This window comes from Mesoplodon bidens, assembly GCF_964165515.1.
Source record: "Mesoplodon bidens genome assembly, chromosome: 4".
Classification (NCBI taxonomy): domain Eukaryota; kingdom Metazoa; phylum Chordata; class Mammalia; order Artiodactyla; family Ziphiidae; genus Mesoplodon; species Mesoplodon bidens.
The window spans coordinates 135442286-135456747 of record NC_138160.1 but is presented as its reverse complement, the minus strand read 5'-3'; the positions used below and the strand labels follow the sequence as shown (position 1 = coordinate 135456747).

The 14462-nt window shown below is 44.0% G+C and overlaps 1 protein-coding gene across 2 annotated transcripts in view; it reads right to left on the bottom strand.

Annotated features, from left to right (window-relative positions):
- The window catches only part of ITK (IL2 inducible T cell kinase), a gene marked incomplete at its 5' end in the record, with an annotated part of 66023 nt that overhangs the window by 38532 nt on the left and 13029 nt on the right, over positions 1-14462 (bottom strand). The window contains 3 exons of one of the 2 annotated variants that reach the window (XM_081232905.1): positions 2850-2978; positions 5790-5871; positions 7383-7487. In XM_081232905.1, coding sequence (XP_081089031.1) covers positions 2850-2978; positions 5790-5871; positions 7383-7487 — 316 coding nt within the window. The remainder of the gene's footprint in view (positions 1-2849; positions 2979-5789; positions 5872-7382; positions 7488-14462) is intronic. The other variant, XM_081232906.1, reaches the window with a different exon arrangement.

The window sequence follows — 14462 nt, the reverse complement described above, 5'->3', positions numbered from 1 at the left end:
CCTTTGAGGCACTAAAAAAGGTCAAGCCTGGAATCAACGGACCTAAGTTGTGTGTCTGTGTGTCTGGGAGGATGTGTGATATGGGAGGCAGTGCCCAGGCTTCTGCTCAGTTCAAGGACTTCTTTAACAATTAGAGGTAAACAGGGAGTGGGCTGCATCTACAGGCAGCAAGCACCTCATCTCTGCAAGGGGTTGACTTGGAGGTGGGCAGCCTGTGTCAGGGATGTAGTAAGAAGAGATTCACACATTGACACTGGAGCCCAACCCTTGTGCTAACTCCTTAAGCAAGGGCAGGATTGGGTATTGGGTGTGCAGTTAACAGAGAAGAAGGAGACATACATAATAGGAAACATGGTTCCTATTCAGCACTCAGCTTGGAGCCAGGAGCCAGGTGTCCTAACCCCAGCTCCACCACACACAAGCTGTGTGGACTTGAGCCCCTTCCAGCCCTGAGCATTCTGTGCCTGGTCTCTCCTTCTTCTTCCTCTGGCCTTGGTCTTGCCTTTCTTCCTCCCTCTCTGGGTGAAGCTCGTATGTGGTGAGATCGGGGCCAGTTCTGGTTGCAGATGTAAGTGCTGCTGTGCATTGGGTATAGCAGAGTCTGTTTAAAACTCAACCACCTCTGCTACTTCCCAGACAGACACACACATACTATCTCGGCTTCAGACCCTTCTGTCCACAAATGAGAAAGGCTCAGAGACACAATTACCATTTATTGCAAGCTCACTAAGTGCCTGCAGCTGTGCTAAGAGCTTCCCCACCCACACTGAGTCTCCCAGCAACCCCACAAAGTAGCTGTTTATTCTCATAATCCCCATTTTACAGATGATGAGACAGGCACAGAGACTCAGAAAGGTTAAGTAACATATATGAAGTCACAGAGCAAGGACGTGAAGGGGCTGGGACTCACACCAGGTGTTTTTCATCCTGAAGCCCTGTGCTCTTAGACCCTGCTTGGTACATGTGCCCAACACTGGGAATTCTACAAGCCTTCACTCAGAGTAGATGATCACGTGCTACGTGCCCAATGCAGTGTGCTTCTTCAAAAGTCTGCTCTCAATTCTGTTGAAACTATGGTGCATGATGTTATTTAAACCAAGTCAGAAGAAGGGAAAGTGAGAACAGGCTCAGATGAGGAGTTGGTGGTACACTGCAACTCAAAAGCAGGAGCATCAGCAGGGTGCAGTGGTTAGACCCTGGCTTCATGTGGGGAGGAGGTTAGCATGACCAGTCCTACCCTGGTGAGTCATTCAGATGTTCCTCCCACCTCCATCACGTGTGTACCACTCAGTGGAGGGAAATACTGTCTGCCTTGGATAGGAACAGCTGCTACATGCATAGTGGAAATTGCAAAACAGGAACATAGATTCAAAGAATTTCAGAATTGGAAATGGGCTTAGAGAAGATTTCATCTTAGGACCCCTAAAACTTCCCCTTCCATTTTAGAGATGAGGATATTAGGGTCCTTGATGGCCAAGTGACCCATCCAAGGACCTACAGCAAGGTGCTGGCAGGAATTTGGAGACCACTCTGGCCTTGGAAAGAGCTTTCAGTCACTGAGGCAAGCCCACACCATCCTGTTCTTGTGGTTGATTCCACTCATATAAAACCTTCCATTTCTTTTTCATGAGATACTGACCTTCATGAGGATGGTCCACAGGGCTAATGCAGGGGATCACTGACCTCTAAAACTAGGTAAATATTCTTCTGGGCCAAGGGACTGGTAACCTTGAACTTTCTCTCCCAAGGTAGAGGGTGAGAAGTAGTTGTTTTTAAAGTGACACTAAGAGGGTCTGTAACTCAGGAAGCCACAGAAAACCCAGCCACGTGTTACATTTAGCACATCCGCCTTGGGCTGTCAATCTGAGGTATTAGGTTTTAGTGCAAAAAAGAAACTGATGGATGAGAAAAGCTAAGTAGGGTAAGAGAGGTTGAGAGGAGAGGGCTATGGAAACCATCCACATGATCCATCATTCCTAGTCAACAATGGCTTTGCAGAGCACCTCCTCGCTGTATGACCTTGAGCATATTGAAGTCCTCAAGCCTCCTCTTCCTTTAACATCATACCATCTACCCCAGATGGTCATGAGGAATGAGAGTGTAATGTATGTAAAAGTGCATCAGAGTGGAGTTGCCCTTCACTGGGGGTTCAGGTCCCAAAGTCATCACATAAGATAAAATCGAGGCGCACTCCAATCTCTAGGACCTGGGTCTTTGACCTCAAAGGCCAAAAAACAATATCTTTTGTTTTTGCTGTGCAGTTAGGCTGTGGGGAGAAGCCACATTGTAAAATGAGCAGTTTTTTTGGTTTTACTTTCTTCCCCCTCCAAGTGTATAGAATTCAACTTGTGTAATTGAACATGTGTTATATGATGCCACTGTAATAGATAATATTATGTATCTCTAGGGCTGTCTCTACAATTTCAGATTTGAGTAGACTGTGGCAATCAAATTTCCTAACTTGAAGGTATAGTGGTGCTATTCAAACTTTACTGTGCACACAGATCTCCTGGGGATCTTATCTTGTTAAAATACAAATTCTTATCCAGTAGACCTAGGAGGGGGCCTAGTATTTGCATTTCTAACTAGCTTCCAGGTGATGTTGATGCCGCTGGTCTAAGAACCACACTTTGAGTATCAAGGAGTTAAAAAGATATCAGCCTTGAGATGAAAAAACATCAACAGACTGGTGGTAGAGGTGGATGATTGCCTTCTGAAAATTTTGAAATTGTGGACTTTTGCATTCAATCCTGGACACCCCTGGTGATGGGAAGCAAAGAGCCTTTCCTTCCTACTAGTAGAGAGGCCAGTCACTGTACGAAGAAGAAAGGGAATTCATAGTCACTTACCATTCTTGGTGGGATCATACTGGGCACAGCCCACAGCAAGCTTCTCCAGTTGAGCACAGCATCTCCATCTCCCATCCATCCAGAAATTAGGATGATACTTGGGCACCAAACTGTTGTTATTCCTGGTTTCTGAAAGGGGTTGGCACCAGCAGAAGAGTTATTTCCAGGTCAGTCTATCAAGGGCCACCAACTTTATAATTCCTTGAGATTGACCCTGCTGTGTGAACTTGCATGAGTATTGCCTAGAATAGTCAGAAAAATGGCCTTTTTTTCTGGGCATATACATTTATGGAGGAGTGTATATTGAATTTAGGCATCAGCAGATCTGGGTTCTTATCTGGTTCTGCCTTGAGTTAGTTGTGTGTCCTTAGGTTGGGCAAAACCCTCATCTGAGCCCCAGTTCCCACTGTGCCATGATGTTGTTAGACTGGGACCATGAGCCCCACAAAAGTGCCTTAGGGAACTTAGGGAAGGCTGAATAGGTAGGATTCTCACCACTCCATTTCTCCCACCTTCAACTACAGCAACTTTGCTTTTATCCTTTCTAGATTTGTGGCTTTAAAGTCAGATTTTGGTACAGGAAAAAAGAGGCTTTCCTCCTAAGAAAAAAAAAAGTATAAAAAAACAGAGGACTAGACAGATGATCTCTAATGCTTCTTTCAGCTTTAACATCCTGTGAGTAAAACCCCTCCACCGAGGTAGAACGGCCAATGAGCATAGTTGGGGCCCTTTTGGTTACTTCATACTTTAGGGTTTGTTCTGTGCCTGTTGACTGTTAAACTTGAGAGAACTTCCCAGTTTATCTGGCACTTGCCATTTGGGACTCGCAAAAACCTTGGAAGAAGAAAAGACTTGTATGTTTATTCTCATTTTTCAGATAGAGGCATCATGGCTCCCGAGATTTCAAATGGCTTGCCTACCCTCAGTCCCCACAGCTACTTAGATTAATATTTGAACCCAGTTCTCCTGGAAATCCAGGGCTTCAGGCTAAATGACAATAATATAATATTAAATGATAATAATAGTAAGATGGATTGAGTGCTTTCTTTGGGTAAGATTCCAAGTGTCTGACATGTCCTAACACTTTTTTTTTTAACATCTTTATTGGAGTATAATTGCTTTACAATGGTGTGTTAGTTTCTGCTTTATAACAAAGTGAATCAATGTCCTAACACTTTTAATTCTCACAATAACCTATGACTGCCTGTTTCTAGTCAGAATTTATAGCTGAGGAAATGGAGACACTGAAAAGTCAAGGAATTTGCCCAAGGTCACACACTAATAGTTGGCAGAGCTGGAATTTTCTCCTTAGCAGCCTGGCTCCATATCTTATGTTCATAAACGCAGTGCTGGTTCTGATTATGCTGTCGGGAAGGCGAGTCCTAAGAAGTACCCTTACGATGATCTGAAAACCTTTAAGGCTAGTTGACATTTGTTGGGTTCTGACTATGGGCCTGGATAGTCCCAAGGGCCTTACTCTTAGCAGCTCTGGAGGCAGGTGCTTTTGAAAAAATTTATGTATTAAAGTATAGTTGGGACTTCCCAGGTGGCGCAGTAGTTAAGGATCCTCCTGCCAACGTGGGGGACATGGGTTCGAGCCCTGGTCCGGGAAGATGCCACATGCGGCCGAGCAACTAAGCCTGTGTGCCACAACTACTGAAGCCTGCGCACCTAGAGCCTGTGCTCCGCAACAAGAGAAGCCACTGCAATGAGAAGCCCTTGCACAGCAACAAAGAGTAGCCCCCGCTCGCTGCAACTAGAGAAAGCCCGCATGTAGCAACAAAGACCCAACGCAGCAAAAAATAAATACATAAATTTATTTTTAAAAATATATTTGACTTATGATATTAGTTTCAGGTGCACAACATAGTGATTCAGTGTTTTTGTAGATTACATACCATACAAAGTTATTATAAAATAGTGACTATATTCCCTGTGCTGTACATTACATTCCTGTGACTTATTTATTTTATGACTGGTAGTTTGTACCTCTTAATCCCCTTCATCTCTTTTGCCCCTCCTCCCACCCCTCTCTGCTCTGGAGACTGCTAGTTTGTTCTCCGTTTATGTGAGTCTGTTTCTGTTTTGTTATATTCATTTGTTTTATTTTTTAGATTCCACATATAAGTGAAAACATACAGCATTTGTCTTTCTCTGTCTGACTTATTCTACTTAGCATAATACCAGAAGGCAGGTATTATTATTATTATTTTTTTTTTTGCGGTACGCGGGCCTCTCACTCTTGTGGCCTCTCCCGTTGTGGAGCACAGGCTCCGGACGCACAGGCTCAGCGGCCATGGCTCACGGGCCCAGCTGCTCCACGGTATGTGGGATCCTCCCGGACCGGGGCACGAACCCGTATCCCCTGCATTGGCAGGCGGACTCTCAACCACTGCGCCACCAGGGAAGCCCAGGTATTATTATTTTTATTCCCTCCTCCTCCCCTTGTTAAAAACAGATGGAGAAACTGAAGCACAGAGCAGTTAAGGAAGTTGCCCAAGCACACATGGCTAGTGAGTGGCAGAGCCAGGATTCAAACCCAGGTCATCTAACTCAAGGGCCCATGCTCTTATTCTTCATACTGTACGAGGGGTCAGCAGACTTTTTCTTAAAGGACTAGGTAGTAAATATTTTAGGTTTTGCTCACCAGCAGGCACAATTGATATATTATGGAGGTACTTACATAACCCTTTAAAATAGAACCATTAAAAAATATTAAAAACATCCTTATCTCAGACCTTTACAAAAGCAGGTGGCAGGGAGGATTTGCCTGACCCTGTACTATACTGGTTGTTACCCAAGTTGAAAACGTGGGACCCTCCACCAGCACGAAAAGGGAGAAATGTTTGACCATCAGCCACCCTTTAGTCTATCATGGAACTCAAGCCTTCTAGAGGATCTAGGCGTCTCAGGGATTCAATTGCACAGGAGGTTAATTACCTTCTTTAAGGGCTAGCACCCAGCGCTGCCGGCTTTCGCGATCTGGAGCAAACACATACAGGAGGTAGTTGTCATGCACAACCTGGAAACACACACAGAGTTCAAGGTGAACAGTGCAGCCAGAGATGTATGACTGACAGCAGGCCCACCTGGCTTACTGGGCCAAGAGTGGGGTCTCAAGTTGTCATCAAAAAGGCAAACATTTGGGTAATTTAGGGACTAGTGTCCTTTTAATCTAGGTGTTAGGATGCTGTGCAGATACAGGGTGAAACTCCACAGCTCATCTTCGAATACATGTCACGAGTATGCCATCACTAAATTCAAATATCTGGAGAAAAGTTCTCCACTTACCTAGACAGGATGTTTACTTCTCATATTAATTTTTCAGTGATTAAAAAAATTCTGGCATATGAAAGAGTAAGATATTAGATGATAAATATATAATTGAGATTTTTTTAAACTTCTTAATTTGAAATAAGACACCCAAGAATTTCCAAAGATAGTACAGAGTTCCTGTATACTTTTCACGCAGGAATTTCTCCAATGATAACATCTTACATAACATAGTATGTTTTTAAAACCAGGAAATTGACATTGATCAAATACTATTAATGTACTACACATCTTTGGATTTCACCAGGCTTTTTTTTTTATGCACTCATTTGTAATTGGAATTTTAATGATGTGAAAAATATGTGTTATTCCCTTTACTTTTGGTACTAAAAATTCCAACTTGTGGAGGTCATATTTCTAGTAGGAAAAAAGTCCTTTTTTATGCCACATTAAAAAGTGGAATATTAACTCCTCAGATTGGTAAACATGAACGGTACCCTAGGATGTGCAAGAAGATATCCACTCTTTCAGAACCATAAATGTCAAGAGTGGTAACAAGATTTAGATGATGTCATGACCTAAAGACTAAATATACTCTCCACCAGCTGCTCTGTCCAGTAGAACTTTCTGCAGTGATGGAAATGTTCTAAAATCTCTGCTGTCCAATAAATTAGCCACTAGCCACGTGTGGCTATTGAAGGTGTGAAAAGTTTATTCATTGAATGTGGCTTAGTGTGACTCAGGAGCTGATTAATATTGTGTAATTTAAATTAATTTACATTTAAAAGTAAACATCTGCATGTGGCTACTGGCTACTGTATTGGACAGCACAACTCCATATAGTTCTCAGATTATAAAATCTGAGTCTTTTTACTCCAGGACCTCCAAGCAGTTTATAACCAAGTATTGTAATCTGTTGTCCCAAGTCATGAGTAAACCACCCTTATGGAATATTAGGCTTGGGGCCCTTGATAGTTTTTTTCCTCCCCCCAGGAGTCGAGTACGTAGGGCTTTCCTTGAGGTGGGGAAGACATGAGGGAAAGGGAAATGAAGGACAACTTTTTCAAGATTTTGTGGTTGATCTTTGTTGAATGAATGAATGCATCATCGGTTGAAAGAAAACAGCAGTTTCTTCTGGGCTTGGTCTAAGTTCTAACCCTTGACCAGAGTCATCTCTGTCCCACCTTCTTGTACAATGACTGAGCATTTTAACCATTGTCCAAGGAATGGGGAACTAGCCCCTTTCCCTGGTGCACTTACCTGAAATGGATATTTATAGTGGCATGGGATGATAATGTCACTTTTCACAATCTCAACACATTTGATTCGGGAAAGTTCAATGGAGCCCTTCAAAGTGCGCTTTTTCTGTGGGGAGAAAAAGCACACTCCATTTAAGGAAGAAGGAAGACAATATGTTTGTCCAGGCTGCTTCTAGAAATACATTACTAGATAAGATCCACTGGAAACCAACCCTCCAAATATCCAGAAGCTCCTTCTTAGCCCTCAGTGCCTGAGAAGAACACTCTGAGCAGACTTCTGGGAGAACATGTTATTTGAATCATCTTTTTGATGGAGTGACTGACTTCTGTTCATTGAGCCACCGTGCCTTATATCCCAGTTACCTTGTGACAAACAGCAGCATTTGCAGAACTTACAGCTGGGATGGGTAGTGCAATCTGTGGGAAACCACACATGTGCCAGTTTTTTTCTGCTTTGTACCTATTCATAGCCTTATTAGCGTAGTAAGTGAGCTCAGGCCTGACCTGGTTGGTGACAAATACCTTTAGTGGCACCTTTCTTTTCTATATCTGCCTTCTCTGTGTCCCTTAGTTATCCATGATCTCACAATGGCACCCCTGTAGGACATTTCTGACTCTGCTCTGTAACTATCCCTTCTCCACACCCCCATTAAATTTTACTGGCCCCATGTGTCATTTCCTTGGAAGCTGCTAGATGTATTCCTTGATAACTAATTCACATGATGGTCTTTCTGATTTATAACCATGTCACGTGTTACCCATTTCAAAGGGTCCTCGTCCTTGGATCCCAGGGCATGTCAGGTTGGTAGACGATCAGGGTCCATAGAAGGCTAGTTAGGGAAAAGCTTTTGGAGAGCAGGAGCCTTTCACAGGTGCCTGGAATTAGGCTTCCAATGAGAATAGAGTTTAATTCAGTTATGGAACCAGTTGCAAAACACTTCATTTTAGCTTATCCTTAAGAAAGAGGTAGCACAGATGGTGGTGAATCAGGCACAAGGTTGGAAAGGGCTAGGGACAAAGTTGGGCTCTGCTTCTAACCAGCTCTGTGACCTTGGGTCATTCATCTAACCTCCCTGGACTTCAGTTTCCACGTCTGAGAAGTGAGGATAATAATGCCTACCCTTTAAGTGTTGATTGCAGAATAAAATGGGAGTATGTAAACGAATTACCTGGCTTATGATATGTGCCCTCAATAAAGGGTACCCTCCCAATGAAAGAGGTTAAAGAAGTCCTAACTATGGCAAGAGAGTTGTGATATATGAGGGCACTTGGTGGGTATTTGGGAAGTATGACATCATCAAATTCTCCAGAAATGAGCTCAGGCTTTACTCACCACTTTTTGATACTCAGCCTAATGGCTAGCCTTTGCTTTAGTAGCTGAGGCACAGAATTGAGATGAAAAAAAGTCAAGATGTGAGAAGTACTCTCTCTTGAATACAGGGAAGTTTTGTGGTATTTCTTTTTTTTAATTTTCTTTCTGAAAACAAATTTATTCTTTTTTTTTTTTTTTTTTTGCGGTATGTGGGCCTCTCACTGTTGTGGCCTCTCCCGTTGCGGAGCACAGGCTCCGGAGGCACAGGCTTAGCAGCCATGGCTTACGGGCCCAGCCGCTCCGCGGCATGTGGGATCCTCTCGGACTGGGGCACAAACCCGTGTCCCCTGCATCGGCAGGCGGACTCTCAACCACTGCGCCACCAGGGAAGCCCAAATTTATTCATTTTTGAAAGTACAAAATCTATCCATGTTCATTGTAACAAATAAAACAATATGGAGGTATGTTAAGAAAATATTTCTAGTATTTTAGTATCCTATCCTTCTCCACAACTCTGAGCTAGCCAAGGTTAACCATTTGGAATGTATTTATCTTTCCCACACATATTTATAGAATATGTAAAACAAAAATGAGCATCTCTTCCACATAGTGGCCTCCAGTGTGCTGTAATCTCAGGATGTATTAAGAGGTCAGTCTTTCCTTAAAAACCTCGGACAACATGTGCCCTTTGGACCCAAACTCTCTTCTCATTTAGAGTCTTTCACAGCTAGAAATAAGTGTCTTGATCCTGCCCATAATCATAGTCTTTGGAATGGGTAATCTGTTTTCAAAAGCAGAAGAGCACAAGAGAGCTGTCTTCTCAAAAACCATCTGCAGCTACAGGTGATAAACAGGGAGTCTGAGCTTTGAGGTTATCTTGGTTTTCAACCTCTGTTGGGTTATTTCCTTAGTAGTGTACATGGTAAAATGCAACAGAAGGCTCATGGCAGTAACAGGACCACTCTGTTTGCAGACATTTTTGTCACTGGGACTCCTGCATTCCTGAGGGTAGAGACCAGGACATCTGTTACCATATCCCCCAAGCCTATCACAGTGGCTGGTCCACCATGGGTGCCCAGTTAGGATGATATAAACGAAGCGTGCCGAGTTGGAACGCAGCTTAAATAGTCTCAGTCAGACTTAAGGCTAATGTGTTTAGCCATCAGGAATATTTATTGAGGGCCAGCTCTGAGCCAGGTGCTGTTTTGAGTGCAGGAAATAGAGAGATGAACATGGTAGACCTTCTCATGGAGCTCTACTCTAGTTGGGAAGGCAGACAATATATACAAGTCCTCTAAGGAGAACAGGACAGGTTGATGTGGTCAACTGGTGGTCAGGGCAGCCCTCACTGGAGACAGGGCATTTGAGAAGACATCAGAAAGTCAAAAAAGGAGCCAGATAGAAGGTCTGGGAGAGTTAGCACTGAGGTAGAATAAACAGCAAGAGCAAAAACCCTGGGGTAGAAACATTCTGGATAAGTATCAGTTGTTAATAGCCTGGGATCATCATAATCAGGGCATCAGGTGGACGTAAACAGTAACTGGAGTCGTGACTAGGGATACAAATTCTATGTGAAGTTCTAAAGCAGTGCTAACCCACAGAAACATAATGTAAGCCATATATGGAATTTAAAATTTTCTAGAAGCCGCACTAAAAATAGCAAAAAGAAACAAGTACAAGTTTAAGAACAGTATTTTGTTTAACCCAGTATTTCTAAATATTATCATATACACGTTATCAACATAAAAAATTGAGAACTATTATGTTTTTTGTTTTTTGTTTTTTTGTGGTACATGGGTCTCTCACTGTTGTGGCCTCTCCCGTCGCGGAGCACAGGCTCCGGACGCACAGGCTCAGCGGCCATGGCTCACGAGCCCCAGCTGCTCCGCGGCATGTGGGATCTTCCCAGACCGGGGCACGAACCCGTGTCCCCTGCATTGGCAGGCGGACCCCCAACCACTGCACCACCAGGGAAGCCTGAGAGCTATTATGTTTAAGGATTAAGACTTTGTGTATTTTACAAGATATCTCAATTTGGATTCTCCACATTGCAAGTGATCAGTAGCCACACATGACTGGTGGCTACCTTATTAGACAGTGTGGCTTCAAGATTTCCAGGGAAGATTTCTCTGAACTCAGATGATCTTCTTTGACTTCTTAATATTCGTTGAGTTCCAACATGGATTTTAAGAGACTGTCAGGTGAGCCTTCGGTTGAAATGGATTTCACATTCTATCATCAAAGTTCACTCTCAGCCCCAGAGAAGTGATCAGGTTCCCCCCTCACAATGCGTCCTGCTTGGTCAGTCTCTCTGACATCCTGAGGCCAGTTCTCCTCAGATCTCCAGAGATCTGCTATGTGGTAAATAGCAGGGTCAGCTGTGCCTTCCCCGAGCTGGGCAGGGGGGACAGTCGGTCAGTGAGCTAAACGCAGCTTTGTCTCTGGGAAATGGTGACTGCCTGTAATCATCCCAAACAAATGCGCTATTTCTGAAAACTGCCAGCATAAAACCTTCCAAGGAAGTCACATGAAAGCCACCAGAGAAAGAGAGACACCAAGTAAAGCAGGTCCTCATTCTTCCTCGTTATTCCATCTGCACCCCTTGAGGTGAAAATCACAGAACTTCACTTGGCCTTGTCTCTTTTCTTGGCCACATTCAAAGCTGTCCTCATATTGCAAAGCTTCACCCCGGACATTTGATGTATGTCAAACACAACCTAAAAAGATGCTGATGCCCACATATTTGTACAAGGTAAGCCTGTGCAAGTGGCTTTTATATCGCCTTTCTTTTTATGTTAATGTATCCTATGAAATAGAATTTTGGATTGTGACTTTTTTTTTTTTTTTTTTTTTTTGCGGTACGCGGGCCTTTCACTGTTGTGGTCTCTCCCGTTGCAGAGCACAGGCTCCGGACGCGCAGGCTCAGCGGCCATGGATCACGGGCCCAGCCGCTCCGTGGCATGCGGGATCTTCCCGGACCGGGGCACGAACCCGTGTCCCCTGCATCGGCAGGCGGACTCTCAACCACTGCGCCACCAGGGAAGCCCTGGATTGTGACTTTTAAAGAAGGCAGGAAAAAACAAAAGACCATAATGTTTGGGAGCATTTCCTATACTTCAGGCACTCAACAGGCCATCTCATTTAATCACAGTCCTACAGAGTATTATTCCCCCACTTTGCAGGTGAGGACATTGAGGTTCAGAGGGGCCAAGTCTCTTTATAAGTGAGCATACAAGCTCAACTCTGTGACTCCAGAGCCTGAGTGCTTAATGACTGCTTCATGGCTTTGCACCTGCCTTGACTTAAGGTAGGAGACTTTCATTCCCCAAACCCAATGCTGAACAATCAATTGCATGACCAATTTCTGTAAGCCGTGACCCAGTGGAGATTTGTTTCTGCCTCATTTGGTTGTGAAATGCTTATGTTGGATTTCAAAGCGGTAGCACAGAGCTCCCTCTTCGTTCCTATAACATTGGTGCCTTAGCTGCTCAGCTAGTCCAGCAGATACATCAGTAAGAAGCTGTGTGTCGGTTACCCATGAAAGAGGACATCTCCACCCTTCTGAAAAACAGTAGAACTTCAGCCTTCTCCTCCAGTGAGGCTGAGTGAGAGAGAAATGGAACTTTTACATCGGGCAAACCCATGTCTGCCTGACCAGCTGTGCAACCTCAGGCAATTGTCTCAACTTCTCTGTTGCCTTGTTTTTTTTTAAGTGGAAATAATAACTGTCCCTGAATCAGTGGGTTAACTTAGAGGATTTAAAAGATCTACATAAACCTACTAGCAAAAGAAAGTCATTCAAATGATAAACCAACCACCCAAGTGTTACTTCCTATCCTTTCCTTCTCCAAATGCTGCCCATAGAACAAGACCTCACTCTCTAGTCTTTATGTGTCCACATTTTCTTTGGGGTTTTCTTTCAGGCAAATATGTAACTGAGAACCACCATTTGGGAGGACAACATTAATATTTAACTGGTGATCCTGGTGATTTTGACATTCCGGAGTTATTTGTTTACTTTGCCAATTATTTGTAAAACCAGGGCAAAACCTTGAAAGGGGCCTGTTGCCTGGTCTTCCCAGCTGTGTCACATTTGCTCTCATTTTAGCAAATGTGAGGACTTTAGCTCTCTGTTTCCCTTCCCCCTCGCCCGTCAAAACCTCGCTCAAATAGTCATTCACCTAAGATTGACTTCCTGAGAGCTTAAGGCTTGATTTGTTTCACAGGAGTTTGGATTAGGACAGGTATTAGAGACTTAAACCTAGAAGGAGATTTTTTGATAATCAAATTTCAAGCATCAACTGGGGGAGTGTTTTTCAAAGGGAACCAGTATTTTTCAAAGGGGAGCGATGCGTTTAAGACTTTCTCGGGGACTTCTCTGGTGGCGCAGTGGTTAAGAATCCACCTGCCAATGCAGGGAACACGGGTCCGAGCCCTGGTCTAGTAAGATCCCACATGCCGCGGAGCAACTGAGCCCGTGCGCCACAACTACTGAGCCTGCACTCTAGAGCCCGAGAGCCACAACTACTGAGGCCCACGTGCCTAGAGCCCGTGCTCCACAACAAGAGAAGCCACCACAATGAGAAGCCCACGCACCGCAACAGAGTAGCCCCCGCTCACCGCAACTAGAGAAAGCCGCACGCAGCAACAAAGACCCAACACAGCCAAAAATAATTTAAAAAAAAAAAAAAAGGCTTTCTCGGATCACACTGTAAAAGGAGCCACATGCTGCTTTTACCAGGGTTTCTTTAAGATTAGGAAATATTTTTGATGATTTTAACCAGGCATTTTGAATATTTTGTTCATTGCTTCTTCTGGCGTGTGGTACAGCCAGCCATTGTACCAATCTGAAACGGCACAATGATGAAATTGAAATGAAACTGATATCATGGGAGGTGGGAGGTCACTTCAGTGACTGACTTGGGGGGTTGCTTTCGCCCACCCCTACCAGAATTCTGACTAACAGTTCTAAGATTGGTTTTAGGAGCTTTCCTGGATTCTAGTCCCATCCCCTCTGCAAAACATGCTGGAGGTAACCCACGAGTTCCCTCCCAGTCTTCCAATGCAGCTTTCTATCTTTTATGGCAAAGGGAACCCTCATGCTGAAGGGGAGACAAGCAGAAACTCGGAACTTGGAAAAGTCATGGTTGGAATCCCTGTGAGAACAAGTAATATTGGGCAAGTTGTCTCAGTTCTCTGGGCTTAGTTCTCTTAGGTCTTCTGAATCATTTAGTTCTTGGGGAGTAGGGATGCTGCTGACACCTGCAACTCAGGGTTATAATGACCTGAGCTACTTGGTACCTGATAAAGATGTGATCTCAATGGAAAAAGCAGCGTCTTCTAGAACACCAGTGTAATTTGTAATTAGCTGTTGCTGGTTCTTTCCTCTCCCAGTCCATGTTCACCTGGACCTACCCCCACTAAACTTTCAAGTTCTGGGAAGATCTGGAGCTAAGGTAGCAGGTTTCGAGGCACCTAGACTGACTTAAAGCCAGGAAACTATGATCCATCCCACACCTGCCTCCTTTTCTTTCCACAAGACCTTTTAGTCATGGCCGAACCAGTAAACTGGCTTTCCTCACCTCAGCTTTTCACACCATGGTTTACGACGAGGCTGGTTGTGATGTGGGGAAAACACTCAAGCTTCCCTTAAAGTCCCCCATCTCATTAGTAGTAGCACCCTGACTACCTGAAAATAAGAGGATTTTACTCACCCTCTCCCCACCTCCCCACAAAAACAAAAAAACAAGAAGAAAGAAAGAAAGAAAA